This window comes from Marmota marmota, unplaced genomic scaffold (assembly GCF_001458135.2).
Source record: "Marmota marmota marmota unplaced genomic scaffold, marMar, whole genome shotgun sequence".
In the NCBI taxonomy this organism is placed as follows: Eukaryota; Metazoa; Chordata; class Mammalia; order Rodentia; family Sciuridae; genus Marmota; species Marmota marmota.
Window position 1 is genome coordinate 41,170,293 of NW_025999900.1, and position 27,798 is coordinate 41,198,090.

Sequence of the window (27,798 nt, forward strand, 5' to 3'; positions counted from 1 at the left end):
ATAATAATAAAAAATGGCTCTAACATATTTATGATCCCATTTATATAAAATGCCCAGAGAAGGCAAATCCATAGAGACAGAAAGTAGATTAGTAATTGCTAGGTGCTGGGGGAGAGGGAAGAGCAAAGAGTGACCGATAATGGGTAAAGGGTGATAAAAATATCATTCAATTAAATGTTGATAGCAGCAAAATCTTGTGAATATACTAAAGATCACTGAATTGTATATTTTAAAATGGCAAATTTTATAATGTGTGAATTACATCTCCATAAAAATGTTAAAAGCATTAGCTCTGGTATGTTTTTGACAGTTCCTGAGAACTTTAGACAGATTCATCAAATATGAAGTTTCTATTCATCCATTCATCTATGCAATTGATATTTATCAAGCACCTTATTCTTGGCCTGATATAATAAAAAGTGCTGGTAGATTCAGAAAAACGAAGTCAGTGATACATGGACCTTGAATGTCTTACAGACTAATGGGAGACAGGTGTGGTTTTATCTCCTACCTTGTTGTATTATTTCTCTAGGATGTATTTGTATCATTATGAACAATTATCACTTCCACAAAAAAGGTGCTTATTTAGCATCAAATTATCTTTGATGTTGCACTAAGTGCTCCATACTATGCAGATTAGACATACTTATATTCTTTCTCCTGAGCAATTTGCAAACTGACAGAGATGACTACACAGGAAGTCATATGAGGTCATTTTAATCAAAAATAATTTAATGAATGAATATATAAACATATCAGATTAAAAGTTTATATTATGCTTGAGTGAAACAACATATACACCATAGCATTTTTGGATAAGGTAGGTATAAGAAAAATTGACACCTCCCTCTATTTAAGTCTGGAAAGTGATTATCTCAGAAATTGTTTGAATAATCAAAGAGACAGGATTAAGCTTCTACAGATGGATGAGAGAAGGGAATTTTCCAGATTTATGGCAAATATAGCAGAAGGGTAGGTGCTTGGAATCAAGTAGGAAAATTTACTCCTTTACTTATTAGTTATTTAATCTTAGTACTTAGCTGATTTAACTTCAGTTTCCTCAATTGTAAAATGGGAATGATAATAATAGGGTTGTTTTAAAAATTAAATCACATAGGGAAAAAGTCACATAAGGCATTAGTTAACTCAAAATGTTATAGAAATGACAGCAACATTAGAAGTAGAAGAGAAACAAGATGAAATGATACCTGTAAATTCATTCCTTGAATTTTTGGGATTAGGAATTCATTCAAGGAGAAAAATCACAATTGTTACCTGCCCCTAGAATTGTGACAGCTGAAATGAATTTAATGTTGCAGTTCTGCTTTGAAAGACTATTTTTTAAAAACATTTTTGATTGGTGTGTGTGTGTGTGTGTGTGTGTGTTTTATAGATGGACATAATACCTTTATTTTATTTTTTGCATGCTAGGCAAGTGCTCTATCACTGAGCCACAACCCCAGCCCCTGAAAGACTATTTCTTTTTAGATCAAGTATTAAAACTACCTTTATTTTCTACTATTACTTTTAGTTTGAGCATTTTCTTTTTCATCAGTTGATTCCAGTTACTACAACAAAAGGTTATTGAAGGTCTATCTGTACAGATACAAAGATTAGTTCCTGCGGGAAATTCAGATATTTCCTAGTCATTTTCTGAAGCTTTTCTAAAGAAGTGAAAATGCTTAGAAGTCAAGCTACCAGGAAATCCAACCTATTTGATTGCTACCTGCTTGCTGACCACACCAAATCATCTTTCAGCTATTCTATACCATGACTTGTGCTTGTGTGTTAGCTCTCATAGGAATTCAATGTAAACAGCACTTCTTATACACGTAATTTCAGGATAGTCTCCCCAAGGGTTTGAAGGCCCTGAGGACCCAAGGCTGTTCTAGGATGAAGACTTGCTCATCCCCGACCAGCAATAAAAGAATTGCTTAATAATTAATGAAATTACAAAATCAGTTCACATTAGGTAATTCATTTTCGAGCAATCTGGAATTCTGTGTAAAAGAAAAGGCTAAACCCTGTCATAAAGTCTCGCTAAAGGGCCCTGAGCCATCAGCCTGGAGAGAAGTTTTAACTGTAGCTCTGCCCCTAACTCGCTGAAAGGTAGGTGGTCCACACATCGTCCCTCCGAGCCTCAGTTTCCTCACCTACAAAGCAAGGGTTAGGGTTGATAGTCTCTCTCTACGGTAACTTCCCAGTCTGAGGCTCACAGAGACCATAACACGAATAAAATTCCTTCAAGGGCAGATGGATGTGAACTCCTGGTCAAGGTTGAATGATTTGCTCTTTGGGTCCAGGCAGTTAATTTATTAATGCATTTGCTCAGACGTATCTTTTGAAGCTTGGTATTTCCCCGGCCTCTGACGGAAACGTGGGGATCAGAAGAATCCTCCCTAAACTTCAAAACCCTGCCCCTGGGAGCCCCGGGAGCTCGGAGCCAGGCTTAGTACTGCGCCTGCGTGATGTGGTTGGAGGGCTAAGGTCATGCTGGAGCCAGCCCCTCTCTTCTCGTCAAATCTCGCGAGATCGCCCCCAAGCTCCGCGACGGTGAGTGGCGCGCTGAGGGTCGCTGGGTTTGTTTTACTCGAGCTAGGTGAGGTTGGTGCGGTAAGGGAGGAAGCTCCGAACCAGGATTGTACTCCCGCCTTCCTCCCGCTTTCCTCCCGGAAATACTGTCCACGCTGGCATTCTTGCCAAGGATACTAGGGTAGGAAATGACCGAAAAGGAGGCGTTTTTTGTTTTTTAAGAATTATTAGGGGATGGCGCAGGCCTGTAATCCCAGTGACTCCTGAGTCTGAGACAGGAGGATCGCGAGTTCGAGGCCAGCCTAGGAAATTTAGCAAGCCCCTGGTCTCAAAAATAAATAAATAAATAAATAAAAAGGACTGAGGATATAGTTTAGTGGTAAAACACCCCCGGGTTAAGTCCCCAGTACCAAAAAAAAAAAAAGAATTGTTAGCTGGGTAGCCGAGTGTGGTGGTCCTTGCCTGTAATCTGAGCCAGCCTCAACAATTTAACAAAAACCTGTCTCAAAAGAAAAAAAAAAAGGGCTGGAGATGTAGCTTAGTGGGAAAGCGCCCCTGGGTTTGATCCCCATTACTAAATGAGGATAGGTGGGGGGAGAATTGTTAGAGGTAAGCAACTTTAAGTTTAGATATAATTGAGGTGCCTCTGGGACTTTTAGTTAACATCACTCTATTGGGTGGTACCAGGCATAGGGGCAGACTTAAATCATTGAACAAAACTTACACAAATATTATTAGTGCTGACAGTCTTAGAAATTTTGGACTATTGGTGCAGGTCATTAGTAATTTCCACGTAAGTAGCTGGTAGTAGGAACTGTAAAGGAAAATGAGGTCACTAAGAAAGGAAAGAGCCATGCAGGATTCTTACATGTAGGACTTGGGGAGAGGAGAGGAAAGGACTGGCAGGACAAAGCAAAGGTCAGCAAAGTCATTTGTGGTGGAGTACTAGAACAAGATAAGCATAAAGAAGTGTTTTATTAAAAGGTATTAGGGGGTAGAGATGTACTTTGTGCTTGCCTGACATGTCTGAAGCATTGGGTTTGATTTCCCAGTACTGCATATTTGGAAGCTCATGTTAGGAAAATGGTATGTGAGTATGAATTCTAGTGTTGTTACTGCAAGTAATGGAACACTGGACAACCTTCAACCTCTTTGTGTCTGCCTTTCCTCCTTTATAAAATGGAAGTGATATTACTAACCTCGCAGAGCAGTTTGGGGCTGGGATTATGTTTAAACAAGATAATGATAAGAAGTCTTTAGCTTAGTCTTTAGTTTAGCATCTAGGAAAATTTAGGAAACAGACTGAGAAACCCTTATTTTTCAAGGTCCCACTTTTAGTTGAACATCTTTGTTTTACTTATTTATTTATTTATCTTATGTGGTGTGGAGGATTGAACCCAGTGCCTTACAGATGCAAGGCAAGCGCTCTACCACTGAGCCACAACCTCAGCCCCAAATAGCACACTCTTTATGACTGGTACTGAGAAAATTTTTCAGTTGATCATCCATCTTTATTATTTTTTAATATTACTTAGCACCAGTTAGGAAACCACTTGGTATCATATCAAATAAGATTTGTTGAGTTTTTTTTTTTTTTTTTCTCTTCACTTGGAATGAATCTATCACTATCACTACCCCTCCTTTCAGATCTTGTATCTGGTGCATCTTATTTTAGATGTTAACTAAACCAAGTGCTTTATATTCTTAATGTGTTGTTTGTTGTGCTATTGGGTATTGTACAATTATCCTGCATTTCTTATATTTGGCACCTGAAAAGTTTCTAATTTAGTATAGAGGGAGAGAACTGTATAATAAGTATTTGGACAGATATACAGTTTTGTAATTTTATTTATTTTATTTTTGTGGTATTGGAGATCAAACTCAGGTATTCTTTATCACTGAGCTACATTCCCAGTATTTTTTATTTTGAGATAGGGTCTCATTAAGTTACCCAGGCTAGTTTTGAATTTGTGATCCTCCTGACTCAGCCTTCTAAATAGCTGGGATTATAGGCATGCACTACTGCGCATTTTAAAGAAATAAAGCATACTGTTGAGAGTAGAAAAGAAAGCAAATATAAAACTTTATTTGGAAAAGTTCCTTTAGTTGAAAATTTAGCCATCATTGTATGATTAATAACCACTTAAGGGTAGTTGAACCTACTTTACTTGGAAAAACTTTGCTTTTTAATACTACATAATTAACACCCATGGTGTCTGACATTTCCCTATGGACTTCATGATGTAATGAAATAGGATGTAGATAGACCACATTCAAAGATTCCTGCCTAAAAAAAAAATGAAACTGAATTTAATTAAGCTTCTAGATTTACTTATGAGTGACAAGCAATGGGCGAAGATAGAAGAAAAATGCAGATGATACTATTAGGAAGCTATCATGGATCATTTTACAAACAAAGGAATGAAGAAACAAAGCGATAGCATGAAATAGAAAGTTCCAAATGTATGTGATCTTTGAATCCTGATTCTAATGAATCAACTATAAGAGACATCTTTGAGCAATCAAGAGAATTTCAGTATATACTAGGTATTAGATGATGTTAAGGAATTACCTGTTCTGTTAATTTTGTTAGGTGTAATAATGGTATGGTGTTTAAGTTGGAAACAATCCATTATCAAAGATGGTTTAACTGAAGGATTTTATGTGAAATGGGATGATTCTGGGATTTGCTTTAAGGTGAATCTGGAAAATATGGTCTTATCTGGCAACTTTGTTTTTTTTTTTTTTGTTATTAGATTATCATCAGTTTATTATAAAAGACACATGGAAATTATTTACATGATGAAAGATCTCAGAACTTCAGTGGAATGGGCAGCTTCATAGGATGCCATTTCAACAGTGATTTGTTTCAGTCTACATACTTTCCAAGAATGTCTAAATAAGAAATAATCCTTGTCATCTAGAACTACTTTGGTGCCTCCATACTCTGGGAGAAGAACTTTATCTCCAACTTTCACACTAACTGGCTGAATCTCTCCACCCTTTCCTTTAGAGCCTGATCCCACAGCTACTATTGTTGCTTGCAATACTTTTCCTTGAGATTTTTCTGGAAGCATAATGCCTCCTTTGATTACAGTTTTGGCTGCACTCCTTTCGACCAATACTCGGTCAAAAAGTGGAAGAAACTTTCTAAATGCTTGTCCAGCCATGACTGGTGCCGCCGCAGCTCGGACTCTCTTATCTGGCAACTTTGTATCTAGAAGAAGAGAATGAATATTGATAGCAGCTAGCCATTTCTATAACAACCAATAAGAATATATATAAATGTATATAAAACAAGGAAGCAAATAATACATATTTCCATTTCTTTCTATCTTACTGAATGTCATCAACATCAGACATTGTTATGGTTTGGATTTGAGATATTCTTCAAAAAGTCCCTTATAGGAACTATAAGCAGGTGGGGTGTGGCTAGAATAAGTAGGTCACTAGAGGCATCTTTTTCTCTGCTTTCTGGCTGCCATGAGCAGACAACTTTCCTCTACCACACCTCCTGCCATGATATTTGGGCTTACCTCAGGCCCAGAGCAGTGGAGTCAGCCAACCATGGACTGAACCACTGAAACTGTGAGCTCAAAATATACTTTTCCTCCTCTTAAGTTGTTCTTATCAGGTATTTTAGTTACAACGATGAAAAGCTGACTGACACAGACATTTAGTTATTTTTTGTGGTGTTGGAACAAACCCAGGGTTTTATGCATGTTAGGCAAGTATTCTCCAGCCCTAGACATTTAGTCTTAAAAAGGAGTAGAATTTTCCTTTAGTATAGGGTACTTGCAGGAGAGTTGGAGGCTGCTAAAAGGTTGTGTATGTAAAAGCCTTGTTTGGGGGAGATTTGGGGAAATGATAGAAAATGTAACATTTGGAGCTGGGCGCCATGGTGCATGCCTATAATCTCCTTGGCTCAGGAGGCTGAGGTAGGAGGATCGCAAGTTCAAAGCCAGCCTCAGCAACTTAGCAAGGCCCTCAACAACTTAGGGAAAGACTATCTCAACATAAAAAATAAAAAGGGCTGGGTTGTGGCTCAGTGGTTAAGTTCCTATGGGTTCAGTCCCTGGTACAAAAAAAAAAAAATGCTTTGGGGCACCTGTAGTCCCAGCTCCTCAGGAGACTGAGGAAGGAGAAGCACTTCAGCCCAGGAGTTCAAGGCCAGCCAGGCAATATAGCAAGACCTTATCCCCCAAAAAACAGAACAACAAAAATCCAGCTTTAATGTGTTTGCTTTTTGTCAGCAAAACTATTGAAGATTTCCATTTTGATAAGTGAATAAAAGAAAGAACCTTTAAAATTTTGATTATATCTTAGTTAATCAGTGTTTTATTTTGCCTCTAGATTAACTAGGTATCTCTGGAGGAGGAATATATCATATTTTTCTTTTTTATATATTTATTTTTTAGTTGTAACTGAACATGATATCTCTATTTTATTTATTTATATGGTGCTGAGGATCGAACCCAGCATGTGCGAGGTTGTGCTCTACCGCTGAGCTACAACCCCAGCCCCTCATATTTTTCTTTAAATCAAGCCATATTAGGATGCTTAATCATGGTGGTATGAAGATGAAATGTGCTTGAATTATCTAAGGCCACAATCATTTTGCCTCCTTCAGTCTTCAGTGAAATTGTTCCTATTAACTAAGAATTCTAACTGAATTTAGTATTACTTCATATATTTGCTTTAGGAGGCAAACTCTGATAGAAAAGTATTATGTCTTTTAATTCCAAATATTTATTTTTTTCTTGTCATTCAGAAGCACAAATGGATTTCTCTTTAATTTTTAAGTTGTTGAATGCTGTTAGCTTTTTGCCACTGTGACCAAAACACCTGATGTAAGCAACTCAAAGGAGGAAAGATTTATTTTGGCTCATGGTTTCAGAGGTTTTAGTCCATGATAAGCTGGCTCCATTGCTTTAGACCTGAGGCAGGACAATATCATGGTGGAAGGTCAATGAAGGAGAAAAACTGCTCAGCTCTTGGCAGCTGGGAAGCAGAGAGAGAGAGAGAGAGAGTACCTGATAAGGTCAGAGCCCTGTGATCCAATCATTTCCTAACAACTCCACCTCTGAACACTGCTGCATTGGGGACCAAGCCTTTGGGGGACATTCCATATCCAAAGCATAGCAAATACTTTAGATCTTTCTTGTGATTTAAGCATTTTTCTATTTATAGGAATTATACAGAAATCTTGTGAGACGACTGCACAAACAGAGTGATGATTGTACAGCAAGTGGTATTAAATTCCCGACCTGGTAGGTATTTGTCTATAATGAATGAACAACTGCATTTTTTGATAATTGCTGATGTATATGAAGGAATAAAAACTAATATGATATTAATTTGGTGAACTAAGGTAGTAAAATATTAAGATAATATAACAGAAGAAACTCTTTAAACAATGTAGTACTTTTTCAAATGATAACTTATTAAGACCATTGTTGATGAGATAAGGTATTTTTTGTATCATAACATTTAAAAGCCACATATTACAAATAAGTGTGTTTTCTTGGTGGGGGAGGGCTCCAGGGATTGTACCCAGGGGCACTTAACCACTGAACTACATCCCTAGCCCTTTTTATATTTTATTTTGAGACAGGGCCTTGCTGAATTGCTTAGGGCCTCGCTAAATTGCTAAGGTTGGCCTTGAATTTGTGATCCTCCTGCATCTCCCAAATTGCCGGGATTACAGGCATATGCCACCAGGCCTGGAGGTATCATTGATTTTTTTTTTTTTAAGAGAGAGAGACAGAGAGACAGAGAGAGAGAGAGAGAGAGAGAGAGAGAGAGAGAGAGAGAGAATTTTTTAATATTTATTTTTTAGTTATTGTTGGAAACAACATCTTTGTTTGTATGTGGTGCTGAGGATCGAACCCGGGCCGCACGCATGCCAGGCGAGCGTGCTACCGCTTGAGCCACATCCCCAGCCCCAAGTATCATTGATTCTTAAAATTTGATTTTCTGTTTTCTGTTAAATGTACTGACTTATGTTAGAGTTGATATCTAACTGAATCATAGAAACTTAGGTATGTAAGTAACCTGAAAAGTTTGGGCCCACTGTTATCTTCATTTTACTGTTTACTGTGACCTGAGGAAGTCATGTAACTTTTCTGACTTCAGTTTTAGAAAAGTGGGCAGTTAGAATAAGATCCTTACATTCTAAAACCCAGTACTGGGGAGACTGGCTAGGAAAATCACAAGTTCGAGTCCACCTAGGCAAATTGGTAAGACCCTATCTCAAAATAAACAGACTGAGGCTATAGCTCAGTGGTAGATCACACAGATTCAATCCCCAGTACTAGTGGGGAAAAAAGATCTTTACGTTCTATTCCCACCTTAGAAATTGGATGATTCTTGAATAGGCAGATTACTTATGTTAAAGTTATCAAATCTGAGTAAACTTTTAGTGATGACATTTTCTGCTTACAGACTTTTTTCATGCCTCAACATTTCTAATTTGTTGATTTTTAAAACTTTTTTTAAATTTTATTTTTTTAGTTGTAGTTGGACACAATACTTTTATTCCATTCATTTATTTTTATGTGGTGCTGATGATCTAACCCAGGGCCCCCGCGCATGCTAGGCGAGTGCTCTACCGCTGAGCCACAATCCCAGCCCGAAACTTTTTTTTAAAAAATATTTATTTTTTAGTTGTAGTTGAATAGTTAGAATTTATCTATCTATCTATCTATCTATATATATATATATATTTTTTTTTTTTTAGAAAGATTCTGTTTGCTTCTCAAAATGAGGAAGCAAAACTCGCCTAACTTTTCACTTCGGTGGAAGTGTTTCTGCTAGTTTGTAAAATTTTAATTTTCGTAATTAAAAAGACAGCTGAAGGCGATTTTATGTTTTTTGAAATCCTAAAATTAAAACAGGTGAGGTGATTTACCTATAATCATTAGAGGGCTGGAGTTATGGCTCAGTGGTAGAGTGCTTGCCTTGCATGTGTGAGGCACTGGGTTTGATCCTCAGCACCAAATAAAAATAAAATAAATGAAATAAAGGTATTGTGTCCAATTACAACTAAAAATAAATATTATAAAAGAAAGAAAGATGTTCCCTAAAAAATTTAAAAAAAAATTAGAAGCTGAAAGCAATCTTTGAAAAGAACTTCTTGGAGAACATCAAGAGTGATGAAAACTGCTTGAGACTATGCTGAGTCATTGCTATAATTTCAGAGAAGTTACAAGACAATATGGATTTATTCATGCCTGTTTTAAAAGGGAGTGCCCTGAATCCCAGGTGATCTTTTAAAAAAATAGTAATTGTATATAGGGAAGTGACTCTTTGACTAAATTTTTGCCTGATATTTTAGGAAAAAATGGTAATCCAGTGGCAGAGAATTTCCGATTGGAAGAAGTCAGTATATCAGATACTATTAATGAAGGACAAGTACAAGTTAGAACTCTTTATCTTTCTGTGGATCCTTACATGGTAAGAACCAAGAGGTGTGATTTGGTGAAAAATAATTTTATTTTCATATTGTTGCATTAGAATTTTATTGTGCTATCCTTATGACTAATAAATACTTGGGCAGTTGTATCTTGACACTTATTAATTATAGATTACCTTATTCATTGCTTTTATTAAGGAATATTTTGAAGGAATGTATTCATAATAGTAGTATATGTGGTTAGTGAGTTTCTTCCAAATGTCTATATCACTCCCAGTAGTAAGTAAAGCTTGAATAATAAAGTAGGGTTGGAAGTTCCCTCAGAGGATCTGGTTTATAAGGCAGACTGTATGTGAGACCTTGATTCTAGTTGATCTCTTTTTGAAAGGGGTAGACTCATTCATGCTACCTTTAGATTAGGGAGAATTCTTGAAAAGATTGCTGAGGGAGGCAATTAAGAAAACCATCAGGCACAAGGTCTTAAGCTTTAAGTGCTGGCTTCTTTCTTTGTTTGTCTCATAGTCTTCTTTACTCCTAACTTCATCTCATGGCCATGACATGTATATCTCCATCAGTTTATCTCCTACTATCAAGTCTCAGTGCTTAGAATCAGATTGCTGAGATTGGGAAATTGGCCAGTTTATCTGTTATATTATCTATTTATAGGTTAATGACCCACTGTACTAGTTTCCTATTGCTACTATAGCACGTTACTATAAACTTAGTAGCTCTAAATAACACAAATACATTATCTTATAGTTATGGAGATTTGAGATTCAAAATGGGCCCCACGGGGCTAAAATCAAGGTTTTGGCAGGGCTGCATTTGTTCTAAAGGCTCTAGAATTTTTTTTTTTTCCTATTGTGGCCTCTAGAGGTTGCCCATGTTCTTGCATGGGCCTTGTATTATACTGGTTTACCTTTGCATCAGTGGTCACATCTCTGACTTTTCTCTCTCTTATCAGGACCCTTGTGATTTCATTGAGCACACTGGGATAATCCAGGATAATTTTGCCCATCTCAAGTCTCTTTTGCCATATTGACAGGTTCCAGAGGTTAGGACATGAGCATCTCTGGGGGTCATTATTCTTCCTACCAGCAATCTAGGGTTGGCTATCCAGGAGTTACATGTCCCTGCTAAATCCATTTATCTTTGGTTGTAGGGAGAGTTAGGCAATGGCTGCCCCTTGGTGGCAGAGCAGTGGCCATGAGAAAGTACAGAGAAGCTCTCACCAAATTACAGGGTTCATAACAGAATTGCCTGTCTCTGAACAATGGAAAGAGTTCATTTTACATAGGGATTAGGTTCTATAGCAGGATTATGAGTCAAAACCTGTAGTCAGTCAAAATACTCTTAGAAAAATCCTTTAAATTGGTATTAAATTACTAGGATCTAGCTCATTGGAAACTCAGAAATTTAGAATCATTCTATCTATCCAAATAATTTGGTTTTCTGAAGCTTTCCTTCCCTAAGCTTCAATTGCCCTTTGTATTAGACTGTTCCTGTTCCTCACCTTTTATTTTGTTTATTCATTTATCAGTTGAGGAACATATGGATAGTTTCCACAGTTTGGCTATTATGAATAATTTTGGGGTGAACATTTGTGTACAAGTTTTTGTGTGGATCATGTTTTATTTCTCTTTCATATATACCTAGGATAAGAATTGCTAAGTCATATATTGACTGTGTTTAAACCTTTTTTCCCCATCAGTACTGGTCATCGGACCCAGGGGCACTCTACCATTGAGGTACATTCCCAGCCCTATTGTTTGAGACAGGGTCTTGGAAGTTGCAGAGGCTGGCCTACGACTTAAGCTCTTCCTGCCTCAGCTTCCTGAGTTGCTGGAATAACAGGTGTGCACTACCATGCCCAGTTTTTATTATTTATATGGAGATGGGGTATTGCTAAGTTGCCTAGGATGACCTTGAACTTCCTGAGGTTGGTCTCAAACTTGTCATGCTCTGTATCAGTCTCCTGAGTTGCTGGAATTAGAGGCATTTGCCATTGTGCCTGGCTTTGTTTAACCTTTTCAGGAAGTACCAGATTCTTTTCCAAGATGCTTACAACATTTTACAGTTCTACAAGAAGTAAATAAGGGATCTAGTTTCTCTACACCTTCACTAATACATATATATATTTTTTATTGTAGCCATTCTAGTTAGTGTGAAGTGGTATCTCATTGTGGTTTCATTCTGCATTTTCTTGATGGCTAATTTTTAGCATGTTGTCGTGTGCTTAGTGGCCATTTGTATATTTTTTGAAGAAGTATGTATTCAGATCTCTTACATATTTTAAAATTGGATTATCTCTTTTATTATTGAGTTACAAGAGTTCTTTTTATATTCCAGAAATAATATAAAATATGTGATCTGTAAAATATTTTCTCTCATTCTGTGGATTGTCTTTCCTTTCCCCACTTTTCTTATGGTACTGGAATTTAAATTTAGGACCATGCACATGCTAGGCAAGACTTCTACAACTCAACTGTTCCCTAGCCTTTTTTTACTTATTTTATTTTGAGACAGGGTCTTGATAAATTGCTCAAACTTATGATCTTTCTGCTTCAGCCTTGTGAGTAGCTGGGGTTACAGGCGTGTGCTACCATGCTGGCTTATCTTTTCACTTTTAATGGTATCCATTAAAGTATAGAAATTTTTGTTTTTGATAAAGACTGGTTTACCTGTGCTTTTTTTCTTTATCACATACTTTCAGACTCATCTGAGAAGGCTTTGTCTCACTGAGGGTTAAAAAGAAAGATTTAGCTCTATTTTTTTTTTCTAGGACTTTTATAGTTTTAGTTCTCACATTTTAATAAATGACCCATTTTGAGTTAATCTTTGTATATGGTATAAGGAAGAGATTTGTGTTAGTTAAGGTTTTTCATAGAGTCAACAGAGGAGAGATACAGATGTAGATATATAGGTTTATGAGAAAGGATTGGCTCACATGATTTGCGGGAATAAAAAGTTCCATAATAGGCATTCTGCAAGCTGAAGAACCAGAAAAGTCTATAGTATGGCTCAGTCCCAGAGTCCCAGGGATGCAAATCCCAGTCTTCAAATACCAAAAAAAATCATGGAGTCCTAAAGTCTAAGGACAGAAGAAGTAGGGCATCTTGCTCCAGAAGAGTAAGAGCAAGAATTCACCCTTCTCCCTTTTTGTTCTGTCAGCTCCGCCATCACTGTCCAAGCTCCCCACTCAACCAAGGGCAGATCTTACCTCCTCAGTTCATCAACTCACATCAATCTCCTCTGAAAACACACTCACTGTAGCTGGGCATGGTGGTGCACTCCTGTAATCCCAGTGGCTGAGAGGCTGAGTCAGGAGGATTGCAAGTTCAAAGCCAGCCTCAGCAACTAGGCGAGGTGCTAAGCAACTCAGTGAGACTCTGTCTGTAAATAAAATACAAAATAGAACTGGGGATGTGGCTCAGTGGCTGAGTGCTCTGGGTTCAATCCCTAGTACCAAAAAAAAAAAAAGAAAGAAAGAAAAAGAAAAGGGAAAAAAAAATCACTCACCAAAACACCCAGAAACAGTGTTTCAGGGGCCATGTAAGCATCTTTCTTTCAGTCAAAACCTAAAATTGATCATCACAGTTTTTGTGCTTTTACATGTGGATACACAGTTGAATGAGTACTGTGTGTTGAAAAGATTATCCTTTCCTCGTTGAATTCTCTTGGTACTTTTTTGAAAATTAATTTTCAAAATAAGGATTTATTTCTGGTCTCAAAACTATTCCATCAATCTGTTTATCTTTATGCTATATCTCACTGCCTTGAAGACTATAGCTTTGTAGTAAATTTTGAGATTAGGAAGTGTGAGTCTTCCAACTCTATTATTCTTCAAGATTGTTTTGGCTATTTTAGAATTTGAATTTCCTTGTTAGTTTTAGGACCAGATGGTCAATTTTTGCACAGAAATAAGTTTTTTTTTTTTTTTTGTACTGGGAATTGAATTGTCCTGGAACTTGTGATCCTCCTATGTCATCTTCCTGAGTTGTTGGGATTATAGGCATAGGCCACTTTGCCCAGCCCAAGCTGGGATTTTGATAAGGATTACTTTGAATCTTAAATCAATTTTAGGAATACTACAATCTATGATGGTTAATTTTATGTGTCAGCTTGACTTGGCCAAGGGATACCTAGATAAACATTATTTCTAAATAATAGAAACATTATTTCTGAGTGTTTCTGTGTTATATAGTTTGGATCTGGAATGTCTCCAAAGGTTTGTATGTTAAAGACTTGGTCCCCATTCTCCCACTCCCCACCCCTCAGCTATAGGAAGGTGGTGAAAATTTCAGGAGGTGGGGTCTAGTTGGAAGAGGTGGGTCACTGAGGGTTGGGAGTGTGATGTTGATGGATCTTTATTTTATTCATTTATTTATATATGGTGCTGAGAATCAAACCCAGGGCCTCATACATGCTAGGAAAAAGCTCTACCACTGAGCTACATTCCCAGCCTGGGATATGCCTTTGAAGGTATATTTTGTCCCTGGCTTCTGGCTGTCTTTTTCTGCTTCCTGACTGCCTAGCAATGAGCAGTTTTGCCCTGCCACACACTCCCTGATATGATATTGTGCCTGATCACAAGCCCACAGCAATGGGGCCAAGTGACCATGGAGTGACACCTCTGTAACTGTGAGCCAAAATAAATCTTTCCTCCTTTAAGTCTCTCATCCATGTCCCGTCCAGTCCAGTCCTTTTGTGTGTGTCGTAAGTCCCATAACCCACCCCCGCTACACACACACACACACACACACACACACCACCCTACTAAGTTTGCTGTAAGGGTATTTCTGGAAACATTAGCATTTGAATCAATGGACTCAATAAAGCAGATGTTCCTCTCAAATGTGAGTGGGTATTATCCAATTGATTGGGGGGCCTAAGTAGAAAAAAAGTTAGAGAAAAGTTAAATTATGTTTGTCTTACTGCTCAAATCAGGACATCTATCTTTTCCTGCCCTTAGAGTTCTTGGTTTTGGATCTTCTGACCCAGACTGGGTCATCCCTATTTTGTATTTGATTTATTTTTATGTGGTGCTGAGAATCGAACCCAGTGCCTCACGCATGCTAGGTGAGTGCGCTACCACTTGAGCCACATCCCCAGCCCCTTGTATTTGATTTAGATACAGGTCTCACTGAGTTGCTTAGTGCCTCGATAAATTGCTAAGGCTGGCTTTGAACTTTCGATCCTACTGGGTGCACCTCTTCATGAGTGCAGAAGTAATAACCACAACTAGAAGATAAAAGAGCCGGGAGAGGTTTATTACTTGCAGCAAGTAAGAACATTGAAGATAACTCTCAAAGTAGTGTTATTCCTGAACAAAGAAAGCAAGAGACTTGGGGCTGGGGATGTGGCTCAGGCGGTAGCGCTCTCACCTGGCAGTGTGTGCGGCCCGGGTTCTATCCTCAGCACCACATACAAACACAGATGTTGTATCCGCTGAAAACTAAAAAAATAAATATTAAAAAATTCTCTCTCTCTCTCTCTCTCTCTCTCTCTTTAAAAAAAAAAAAGGAAAGCAAGAGACTTTTATTGGGGAAAATTTTATATATTCATATCATAAAGACTCATCATCATATGCAGAGGTGAGCACATTTCTGGGCATACTCAGTTTGAAGTCATATATCATGTGTTTTAAAAAAAATATCAGACACAAATGTCTCTGGGCAGAGAATTTTGCATTTTAGTAAGTAAAGTTTATTTCTAGGTTGCCTTAAAATGATGAGTCAGAGTGACTTGGCAATTTTTGCTGGTTTCTTGTAAATTTCTGCAAAGGACTTTAGCTGGAACAAACAAAACAACTTTGTCATTTAAAGAGTCAGAAGCTTAAGAGCTTGGAGCATAGGAGCTTGCTCCTAAAAGTGCCTGCCTGGTAGCTAACAGTTTTGGTATCAGAGTAATAGTGGCGTCATAGAACTGGTGTTGTGAGTAAGCTGTGCCAACATTGGCTGGATGCATTTGTGTCTTTCTACAATGTCATAATTTATTGGATCATAATAAATTTACAAGTTGTGTCACTTTCATTTCATTGGCTTTTATTCATCAAACCAATGGTTCACTTGATATCAGAAGCATGGCAATAAGTTTTTTTTTACTACAGTCTAATCTTTTTTCTTTTTTTAAAGATTTAAATAATTTTTTTAGTTGTTGATAGACTTTTATTTTATTTATTTATATGAAGTGCTGAGACATGCCAGGCAAGTGTGCTACTGCTGATCCGCAGCCCTAATCTTAATTACTAATATCTATAACACTTAACTCACACATCACACTTTACACAATAATATGTAGGTTACAGGGCAGCTGAGAAAAGGTTAACAGAGGCCACAGATTTTAAAGAGACAGAACTGAAAGCAAAGGCAGAGAGCTGATACAGATGGACAAAAGTTACTACAGGTGGTCAGATTAGCTTTACCTACCCAGCCAAAGCAGTGGCCCACGCCATTCTTAGGAGGCTGAGACCAGGTGAATCTCAAGTTAAAGACCAGCCTCCACAACTTAGACCCTGTCTCAAAATATATTAAAGCAACAGCAGAGGACTTGTGATGTAACTCAGTAGTAGAGCTCATGGGTTCAATCCCTAGTATGGCAGGAAAAAAAAAAGATTTATAAACCCAGCAAAGAATCTGTTGGAGGCATAGAATCTGCTCAAGGTACAGAGCTATTCAGGGTGCCAAGCTATTCAAGGCAAGGCAAGGGTTAGTTCAGGGTGCAGAACTTGTCTAGAATATCCAGAACATCTGAATGGCAGGCAGTTTCAAAGTGGGCCATGTCAAGCAGGGATGGAGCTGAAGTGAAGCTCTGGGGACAGAGTTGGGAGTTTATTACCTGTTGACCTCCTGATGTGACGTCTTCATTGGATGGTCTGTTACAGTGATTGATAGGTCAGTTTGTGCCGCCATAGCAGAGTCTTAGGTGCCCTTCCTATTATGTTTCAAGTGAGGAGTTGCATCATCTGTGTTTTGATGTGTTTGATAAATTTCCCTACTATGGGTTTGATACACCCATGCATCCAGGTGCTTCTGATTTAATTTGATATTTACAGGTGGTTGTTTTTTTATCAGCACAATTAATTTATCACTCTGTGCCTTATAATTGTGCTCTGCAGCTGGGGGTATTACTCTTTTTATAAGTTCTGTATGTCCATTGTCTGGTGATTGATTATGTTTACCCATTCAAGTTACCAAGTCATTCTGCCTTAGCACTTGTATCAAAATGGATTAGATCAGGACAACTACTGCTTTATTAAATTGAATAATTTAATAAGGGCTAGATACAGCCTGAAAACTGCTCTTCTCTCTCTCTCTCTCTCTCTTTTGGTAGTGGGGATTGAACCCGGAGGTGCTTGACCAGTGAGCTACATTCCTGACCCTTTTTATTTTTAAAAATATTTTTTAGGTGTAGATAGGCATAATACCTTTGTTTTATTTTTAAGTGGTGCTGAGGATTGAACCTAGTGCCTCACATGTGCTAGGTGAGTGCTCTAACACTGAGCCACAACCCCAGCCACCATCTTTATTTTTTGAGATAGGGTCTCGTTGAGTTGCTTAGGGCCTTGCTATGTTGCTGAGGCTGGCTTTGAATTTTTGATCCTCCTGCCTCATCCTCAGTCACTGGGATTATGGGCAAGTCTCACTCTGCCCAGCTGAAAACTGCTCTTCTCTGCAACATGGAATAACTTAGTAGGGCACAGCCTGCTCTCCAAAGTGGGGAAGTTATTCCTCCTCTTATATTTTTGATAGTTTGTGAAGAATTGGTATTCACTTTGTGTGTGTGTGTGTGTTGCTGGGGATTGAACCCAAGGCCTTTTGCATGGTAGGCAAGCACTCTACCAACTGAGCTATATCCCCACCCTTGGTATTCACTTTTGAAAGAGTAGTAGAGAGGCAGGTGTAGTGGTGCATACCTGTAATCTCAGCTACTTGGAGGACTGAGGCAGGAGGATCACAGGTGAGGCCAACCTGAACAACTTAGTGAGACCTCATCTCAAAATAAAATAATAGCCAGGAGCGGTGTCCTATGCCTATAATCCCAGTGGCTAGGGAAGCTGAGGCAGGAGGATGGAAAATTCAAAGCCAGCCTCAGCAATTTAGTGAGGCCCAAAGCAATTTAATGAAATCCTGTCTCAAAAAAAAATAAATAAATAAATAAATAAAAAATAAAAGGGGAAGGGATATGTCTCAGTGGTTAAGCACCTTGGATTCAATTTGTGGTAAAAATAAATACATAAATCAATCAATTAATTAATAAAAAATATAGAATAGCATAGTCTGTAAATGTAGCTCATTGGTAGAGTACTTGCCTAGCATGTGCAAGGGCCTGGGTTCAATCCCTAGTATCAATTTAAGATTTTCTATTACTTCTTGAGTTAACTTTAGTAGTTAGTATCTTTCTAGGATTTTGCCCACTTTATCCAAATTGTATAAATTTCCCTTACTTTCCTTTTTGTTTTGTAATGTCAGTAATTATGTCCATCTCTCATTTCATTTTAACAAAAAGTTAAAAGAGGGCTGAGTATGTGGTTCAGTGGTAGAGCACAATACCCAGCATATCATATGTAGGACTCTGGATTTGATCCCCAACACCAAAAAGCAAGTTAAAATGATGGTTTATTTGATAAATTGTGTTGAATCAGTTTAATAGCAGACTTTTAGGAAATAATTAGATTATATATGTTATCAATTGGCTAAGGGTTCTTTTAAGGGTTCTTTTGCTCAATTCAGATAGAAATTATGAATCTGAGTGGGAGTGCCAGTAGCTCTCAGCTCTTGGTGTATCTGTATGCCGTGGGTGCCAGTGGTTCCCAACAGCTGGTGTCAACAAGTCTCCCATCTGCTTTTAGGTGGCTCCTCAGCAGCTGGGACTAGCAGCAGTTTTTCTGGCAGCTGAACCTCTTCTGCAGTTCTCAGCTGCCGCAGTCTGGCTGGGCACAAAATAACCGAGCTGCCACACAGCCTTGTAGGTTCAAACAGCAACCTTTATTCCCGAACTTTCACCGGCACTCTACACACACTTCCCAGGAACACACTCCCTCCACCGGAGTCCGCATGCCAATTCTCTCAGAACCCTGGGAGAACTCAACAGGGAACTCCAAAGTAGGGGGCGCCCGAGGCAGCAGGATCCGCCCTAATCCCAGCAGGATCCGCTCTAATCCTGGAGCTGCCCAATTCCCAGAGCAGGGTCACCTTTCAACCATTCCCTCTGGCAAAAATGCCAGGCGTCATTTTGACTAAACTGTGGCTCTCAACACTCAGCTTTCAGTTGTCTACTGCTCTTCACTGCTGCCTGGCTGCTAGGTGTTCTCAGGGCTGGCAGCCCTTGGTGTTACCAGCTCTTGGTTCAATCATTTTAGTCCACTCTGAGATAAAAATCACCAGAAAAAAAAAAAAAACATCAGAAGGCAATAGAACCATTTGGACAAGGCTTTACATGGGGCCTTTGTTGCAGCACAGGGGGGAAGTGTACAGGATGAAGTCCCATACTGGCCAGATGAGACTGAGAAGAGTACTTGCGTAGGGCCAGGCACGGTATTACATGCTTGTGATCCCATCTATTCTGGAGGCTGAGGCAATATGGCAAATTTGAGGCCATGCTGAGCAATCTAGTGAGACTCTGTCACAAAATAAAATTTTAAAAAGGCCTGGGGATAGCTGGACATGGTGGCGCATGCCTAAAATCTCAGCAGCTTGGAAGGCTGAGGCATGAGAATCATAAGTTCAAAACCATGCTCAGCAAAAGTGAGGTGCTAAGCAACTCAGTGAGATCCTGTCTCTAAAAAAAATACAAAATTGGGCTGGGGATGTGGCTCAGTGGTCGAATGCCCGTGAGTTCAATTCCCAGTACCCCCCCCCCAAAAAAAGGTCTGAGGATAAAATTCCAAGGCATAGTGCTCCTGGTCTCAATTACCAGTACCATTTAAAAAAGAAGAGAGATGGTTGAATGCACAAGCATGTGCTGGTCTAAGCATGCGCAGTTTCCTGTCTGCTAACCACAGACTTTCTGCTTAGTCATGCCAGTGTGCATTGGCATACCGAACCTGCATGCCCTGGCTGTCATGGGTGGGAGAAGTGCTCCTTGCCAAACCAATTGAGAATAGTTGAAGATGGGCAGAGACATGCAGAACAGCTGCAGGGAGGAGTCATCAGGGTGGCCACAGGTTGTCCTGAAGCTGCCCCAGGAAGTGAAGTCTGTTAGAGCAATTGCCTGGCTTCTGGAGGGGTGGTGGCAGAATTGGAGGCTCTCTGAGCAATCACGAGGTATATGAAGCAGTCCTGGTGTTCTCAGCTCACACAGTCCACAGAAGAAGCAGCCACTTGATTGATAGCTCTGGTAGCTTCCCTGGGAGTGGTAGGGCTAAAGTTTGGACTCCTGATGTCTCCAATGGGATCCTAGAAGCAGCGGCAATGTCAACTGTAGTTCAGCTGGGATGGGGATCCGAGGGATGAAAGCAGTGGCCCCCTACGTCTTCCTGACCCAGCGCAGGACTGAGCTATCAGTCTACCTGCTTTACTGCTGTAGCTGTCAGAAAATGGTTGGAGAGCAGTGGTTATATCAACAGCGGCTTCCTTCCCTAATCTCTCTGAGGCAGCTGGAGTTGACATTATATACTGCAAGCCCTGCAGTCCCAGCTCCTGTCTCTGCTCTAGCTATACGCCATTTTTGTCAGCACTGCCCAGCAGCTTGGCTGCACTTCAGGGTGGCAGCAGCTGCAGCCCAAGAGCCCAACATGTGGGCGGAGCTACCAGCTGTCAGTTAAGGTGCTCAGTGTGAGTATACCACTCTTGCTGGCCCCAGGCTGCTTTACTGTCAAAGGAAAATAGTTTCTTTGGAGGACTTTCAGGCTCTTCTGTCTCACCTCCTTAATCTAACTCCTACAACAGAATAAATTATTATTTTTTTTTTAATATTTATTTATTTATTTTAATTCTCGGCGGACACAACATCTTTGTTTGTATGTGGTGCTGAGGATCGAACCCGGGCCGCACGCATGCCAGGCGAGCGCGCTACCGCTTGAGCCACACCCCCAGCCCCCAGAATAAATTCTAATAGATAATGAAACTGAAGGTCTCAGTAACTGAGCTGCCACCAAGGTCTCAACAGCTTCTCCCTCTGAGTCCTCTTTTTCTCCAAAGCCCTATTCCCTCTGCCTACTTCCTGCTGGCACTGAGGATTATATCCATATAAGAATTCAATAGAAAAACCGCAGGAAGACCCTTACTACTGTCTAAGGGATTGCTGATTATTATGATGAAAGGAAATTAGTTAAGGCCTTTAAGTAAAGAAATTTGCCTGCAATGGTACAGTAATTGAGCATACAGAATTTGGAGAAGTAATTCAGCTTTAGAGGGACTAGCACAAGAACATATGCCATTTCCTGGTGTAGACTGGCCTAGCTAGGGACAATCAGCTAAAGGTTTATGACTTTTAAGTGCTTGTGGCTTAAGTGAGGATTTCTGTGCAATGAGTAGTTTCCCTTTTGTCCCTTGTCACAAGTGTAAGAACCTCACAGCTTGTGTAATGTAACTCTGTGGAGTCTACTTTTAACTTGGACTACTGTAACTCCTTCATGCAATAAACTGAAAAGTTATAAAAAAGAAACTAAAAAAAATGTATAAGCCAGGAGTGGTGACACATGCTTATAGTTTGAGAGGCTGAGGTGGGAGGATCACTTGAGCCCATGAGTTCAAGACCAGCCTGAGCAACAGAGTGAGACTCCCATCTCAAAAATGGGGTGGATGGGGGGGGATCAGGTATAGCTCAATGGTAGAACACTTGCCTATTATGCACAAGGCCCTGGGTTCAATCCCTAGCAATAACAATTTTTTTCTTTTACAAAGAAATATGGTCAATTGAATGAAGTTGGAGAATGAATAACATGGCAGTTATGAATAAGAATGGCAGCAAATGACTGATAAGTGTGACTTTTTTCCCCCAATGCTAGAGACTCACACTTGCTAGGCAAGTACTCTCCCTCACCTTTTCTTGATTTTATTTTGAGACAGGGTCTTGCTACTTTGCCCAGACTCCTCCTGTTCTTCCCTTCCAAGTAGCTGGGATTATAGGTCTGGACCATCACACATGGCTCCGTGTGACTTTTAGGATAGTGTGTTTTTATAAAACACAGTAAAATAGTATTTCCAAAACCAAAAGATAAATAGTAAACTTAGAACAATTTACAACATAAAAGATAAAGTCTGATGTGTAGGAAGTTTATATATTTCCTCTTTTGGTTTCTAGAGCATCATTATAGAAGACAAAGGGAATCCTGGCTTACTTCTTTTCAGGCTTTATGAACAATGGAGACCCAATTGACCTATAACTTTGGGAAGGCTCATGTTTCCTCTTGAGCCATTTGGGAAGTTCAGGTGCTTTCTAACAGTGTCACTAGTCACTTGTGAATATGATCATAATGAAAAGCAATTAGATGATTGTCTTTGACTGTTTCTGTTAGTATAACAGAACACCACAGATTGGGTGATTTATAAAGAATAGTGTTTAAGCTGGGCTTGGTGGTGTAACCTATAACCCCATCTACTTTGGAGGCTGGAGGCAGGAGGATCCCAAGTTTGAGGCTAGCCCTAAGCAATTTAGTGAGATTCTGTCTCAGAAATTTAAAAGGGCTTCAGTGTATAGCTCAGTTGTAGAGCTTGCCTTGCATGTGCAAGGCCCTGGGTTTGGTACTAAATACTGGGAAAAAGAATTCTCAAGATTGGGAAGTTTAGGAACTTGGTACCAGAACCTGGTAAATACCTTCTTGCTGCATTATAACATGGCAGAGGGCACCAAGGACAAGACAAAGCAAGTATGCTAACTTGGGTCTCTCTTTCTCTTCTTATAAAGTCCCTAATGCAATCATGGGATCCCCACTGTTAAGACCTCATCTAATACTAATTATTTCCACAGGGTTCCACCTCTAAATACCATTAAGAGAGTCTAATACTCCCATAATTTAGGCATGTAATAATTTTTGTGTGTTCTTTTCTCTGTTTAAAAAGAGAAAAAAATACCATTAACATATGACTTTGGGGATTAATTCTCAACATTAGTTCGGGCTAAGAAACAAACACTCAGACCATAGCAATAACTTTTTCAAAATTCTTTCCATGAGTGGTGAAATTTTTTTCTTTGTGGACTTGTGAAATGAAATGGTAGTTGGTCCAAAACATTAATAGATAACTTGTTAAGTTGAAACAGGGATAAAATGGGTCACTTATTTCCCACAGACCTAAAGATGTGCCCACTTTCAGTGGCAGCTAAAACAAAGCTCAGTCATGTATGGACTTTATCACACTACATATGCAAAGCAAATCACATAAGGAGAATAATTATTACAAATTGAGAGGAAAAAATCACAGGGTTCAATTTTCAGAGTCAATTATTGAGGATAACTGGTTTGGCTTTCTTATGACTTTTACACTTCAGTGTATAATACAACTCAGGTCATCTAATGATTTCACATACAACAATGAACAAATATAAATATTTTTACTTGGGGCTGTATTTGTAACTCAATGACATAGCCCTTGCCTAACATTCCCTAGTCCCTGGGTTTGATCTCCAACAACAAAAAACAAAAACAAGCCAGGTGATTTAGGAGGCTAAGGCAGGAGGATTGCAAGTTTAAGGTCAGTCTCAGCAACCTTAGTGACCCTGTCTCAAAAATTTAAAAAGGGCTGGGGAGGGCCTGGGGTTGTGGCTCAGCAGTAAAGCACTCTCCTAGCGGGTACAAGGCACTGAGTTCGATCTTCAGCGCCACATAAAAATAAATAAATAAAATAAAGGCATTGTGACCAACAACAACTAAAAAAAAAAAAAAAAAAGGGATGGGGATGTGGTTTAATGGTTAAGTGCCCCTGGGTTCAATCCGTAGTCCTAAAAACAAAACTAACTAACAAAACCCCAAATCAAATAAAAAAAGAAACAAAGACTTTCACTTAAGCCAAGGATAATAATAAGGGGACAGATTTATCAAAATAAAGACAAGGATCCAGACTAAAAGTATTTTAAAATCCAATAAATTAGATAAAAAAGATGTATTTGCCACAGAATATTTTGAGTTGGGACAGACTTCCCATTCAACAGGATTCCCTCTGAGGTTTAGTTTGTTTATTTTACAGTACTGATAATTGAACCCAGAACCTCATGGGTGCCAGGCAAGCCCTCTACCACTAAGCTACTTCTCTGTCCCATTCCTCTGAGGGTGTTAGAATGAGAGATATTTATGACTTAAGATTATAGGGGTGGAAAAATGATGGAATAAGTAGAATTATTATATGAACTAATGCTTTTCATGTCAAACCCCCAATCTCAAAGCAAAAACAACCCCCCCCCCCAAACTCTTTTTCTTTAAGGGAATTAAATACCTTGTTTATCTACTCATTTCATAGTAGAAGTCAATCTTTCTTGAGAATTTTGTTTCTTGTTCTTCAGATTCTGTCAATCCATCAATTATCATCAGGTCTTGCAGATGCCACCTACTAAGTACTTCTTAATTCAGTATATTTTTCAGTGACTCCAAGAATATCTACCCAGTCTAAATCACTGTTTCTTTCCTAATGGAAATGCCCCCTTAAGCCATTTTCCATAGTGTGACCACAGTGCCATTTTTATAACAGACACTAATTGTGCACCTTGCTTAAAATCATTTGATGGCTTCCCATTAGTTTTGAGATTGAGACTAACACTTTGACATGGTCAAATATGCCATGTTCTCTGGTCCCTGTTTTCCTGTCTACCCTAACTGTGCCCTGCCTTACTTCTTACCTTTGCCTCACTGGACCTCTTCCTTTGATAACATATCAGTGCACATTTATCTTAAACCTTATATGAATTAGGCTTTTTATTTTCTGTATTTTATGATCCTTTGACTTCTTAGGGGATTTGCTAATCCTGGAGAGATTTTTTTTGTCCCCAGCGTTAGCCAGATTTTTAGAGGGAAGAAACAACTTGCCTTTGAATATGCCTTTCATATGCCAACCATGTTATTCAAAGCCCATATCCTTAACTATCTTCCCTAATTCTCACCTACCAAGCTAACATTTCTCTTGCCTTTAAATCACTAATGCACAATTAGGGACCAGCCCTGCAGCCCAGAACCAGCTGAGATTATTAAGGCTATCCAATCCTAAATTTATTCAAATTTACCTGCCTTGTCACCTGTTCCTTCCTATGGAAATCACAGTAAAAACTCTGGAATGTGCTCTCTCCTTGCTCCTCCTGCCTCCAGACCAGTTCTTCCCCATGTGGACCTGCATGGCATGGCATGGCATATCCCATTTTTTTGGTATCTGTAAATAATAAATCCTTTTTTCAAGGCATCTGTCTCCATGTTCATTATCTGACTCCACAACCAATACCTGATTAAAATAGAGTTCTGGGTACATATTGAAACATGCCTTTAGGGCTGGGGCAGTAGCTCAGTGACAGAGTACTTGCCTGGCACATGTGAGGCACTGGGTTCAATCCTCAGCACCACATAATAATAAATAAATAAAATAAAGGTATTGTGTCCATCTACAACTTAAAAAAAAAATGCCTTCATACATGCTAGCCTTGCACCCAGAATCCTTTTACCCTTTTCCCTTTACCTGGATAAACCCTGTTATTTCCTAGATACCTGTTTTAAGGGGACCATTTTTGTTGTAAATCACCTTAAACCCTCAGTTTGGTTTATCCTCTATTTTATATTGTGTGGTTATTAGATGTCTGTCTTCTCTAATAAAAAGTAAGCTTATGAAAACAAAGGCCTTGTTTATCACAGTATCTCAGTGACTACCATGGTGCTTATTAAGTATTAATTGCAGAAAAAAAGGAAGAAAATCACTTTGAGATCTTTCACTAGATACAGTTAGAGCATTAGTCCTTAAAAGAACTTTAAAAGGAAAAAAGGAACCTAATGAACATTAAGTCATGGAGATTTTAGGTGATTTCCTAGTTTACAATTAACTTATGAGCTTTGTTTTATTTTATTTATTTTTGCGGTACTGGGTATTAAACCTAGGAATGTTCTACCTCACAGCTATATCCCTAGCCCTTTTTATTTTGAGTCAGGATCTTGCTAAGTTGCCCTTGAACTTGGTATTCTCCTGCCTCAGCTTCTCAAGTAGCCGGGATTACAGATTTATACAGGTATTTATGTTTTAAAGAGACGCAGTCTTGATATGTTACCAGAGCTGGCCCTGAATTCCTGGATGCAAGGAATTCTGCTTCATCCTAGGTTATAGATTTGTGCCTCTGCATCTGGCTCAAATTTATAGTTAATTTTAATCACCTTGTGTATATAGTATTTTACGTGAAGACATACACAAACACACACAATTTTGTTTTCATATTCCTTTTTTATTCCCTCCTCAAAACTGAAGATCACACACAGGGCCTTATGCATGCTAGGCAAGTGCCTTGTCACTGAGCCATATCACCAGCCCTAATCTCTCTTTCTCCACCGCTCTTTTCAAGGCAGACTTTCCCTATGTTGAGCAGGCTGGCTAGAAATTTTGGACTCCAGACCTCCTCCCACCTCAGCCTCCCAAGTACCTGGAACTATAATCATGTAGTAGCACACTTGGCTTTGCTTTTGTATGTTTAAGTGACTGTATATGCACATCTCCATATTAAAAACTAGTTTTGTTGGCTGCATGATGTTCTATTGTATTGACTTGTTTTTTACCTATAAGTAATTACTTGTGTGATATTGTGATTTATATTGAAATACTTGATCTTCCTCTCAGTTTACTAGTACATAACTCCTAAAACCCTTGGAATTTCCAAAGCAATGTGTCTTTTTGTATGTTAATACATATTTTGATGCCTGGGGCAGCTCCTAGACAGTCTTAGGGTTGGGGCTAGTTGCCAGAAGAACCAACCATATGATTAGAAGTTTTTTGTTTTTTTTTTTTAATATATTTTTTTAGTTGCAGGTGGACCTAATATATTTATTTATTTATTTTTATGTGGTGCTAAGGATCATAGCCAGTGCCTCATGCATATGAGACAGGTGTTCTACCACTGAGTTACAACTCCAGACCCATGATTAGAGGTTTGAAACTTTTATTTCCACCTCCCAACCTCCTTGTAGAGGACTGCCCAGAACTGAATATTAAGTTGATCATCATTGGCTAATGATTTAATCAGTCATGCTTATACAGTGAAATGTGCATAAAAACCCAAAAGGCCTAGGTTTAGGGAGCTTCCACATAGCTGAACATGTGGAATTCTTGGATGGTAGCACATTCAGAGAGGGCATGGAAGTGCTATATTTCACTTCCCATATGCCTTGGCTCATGTATCTCTTTAATTTAGCTGTTTTGTATAATAACCTTTATAATAAACGGGTAAATGCAAATAAAGTTTTTCTATGAATTCTGTGAACCACTTTAGAAAATTAATCAAACCCAAGGAGAAAGTTGTTGGAACCCTGACTTACAGCTGGTTGATCAGAGGCCTAGGCCACAATCTAAGGCCTGAGATTGGTATCTGAAGTGTGGAGCAGTTTTGTGGGACTGAGCCCTTAAAATTATGGGACCTGACACTGTTTCCAGCTAGATAATATCAGAATTGAATTGAATTAAGACACCTAGCTGATGCCCCTGCAGACTGCTTAGTTATTAGGTGGGGAAATTGTATGGTATTAGATGTTGCTTACAGTAGTAATGAAACTGGAGTTAGAGATGACACCAGATTCTCTGTCTCTGTTACTGCAGTTGCAGGTGGGGTCACAGTCCTCTATGGCAGAGGCACAGTTATTCACAGGAGCAGGTGCCTGCCAGTGTCAGTGGCTGGTCTCAGCAGGCAGGGCTGGAGTTTTCAGCATCATGAATGGGATCTGGCTGGGTTACAGCTCTCCA

General features: G+C 39.0%; 1 protein-coding gene and 1 pseudogene across 7 annotated transcripts in view; one reads left to right on the forward strand and one right to left on the reverse strand.

Moving 5' to 3' along the window:
* The first annotated feature begins 2,376 nt into the window (after window positions 1–2,376).
* Window positions 2,377–27,798, forward strand: part of Ptgr2 (prostaglandin reductase 2) — a 42,241-nt gene continuing 16,819 nt past the window's right edge. Inside the window, exons 1-3 of one of the 7 annotated variants that reach the window (XM_048798964.1) lie at window positions 2,377–2,553; window positions 7,723–7,802; window positions 15,470–15,540. In XM_048798964.1, coding sequence (XP_048654921.1) covers window positions 7,766–7,802; window positions 15,470–15,540 — 108 coding nt within the window. In that variant the 5' untranslated portion in view covers window positions 2,377–2,553; window positions 7,723–7,765. The other 6 variants (XM_048798965.1, XM_015493783.2, XM_015493791.2 and 3 more) reach the window with 6 other exon arrangements.
* LOC107149033 lies at window positions 5,285–5,723 on the reverse strand (annotated as a pseudogene).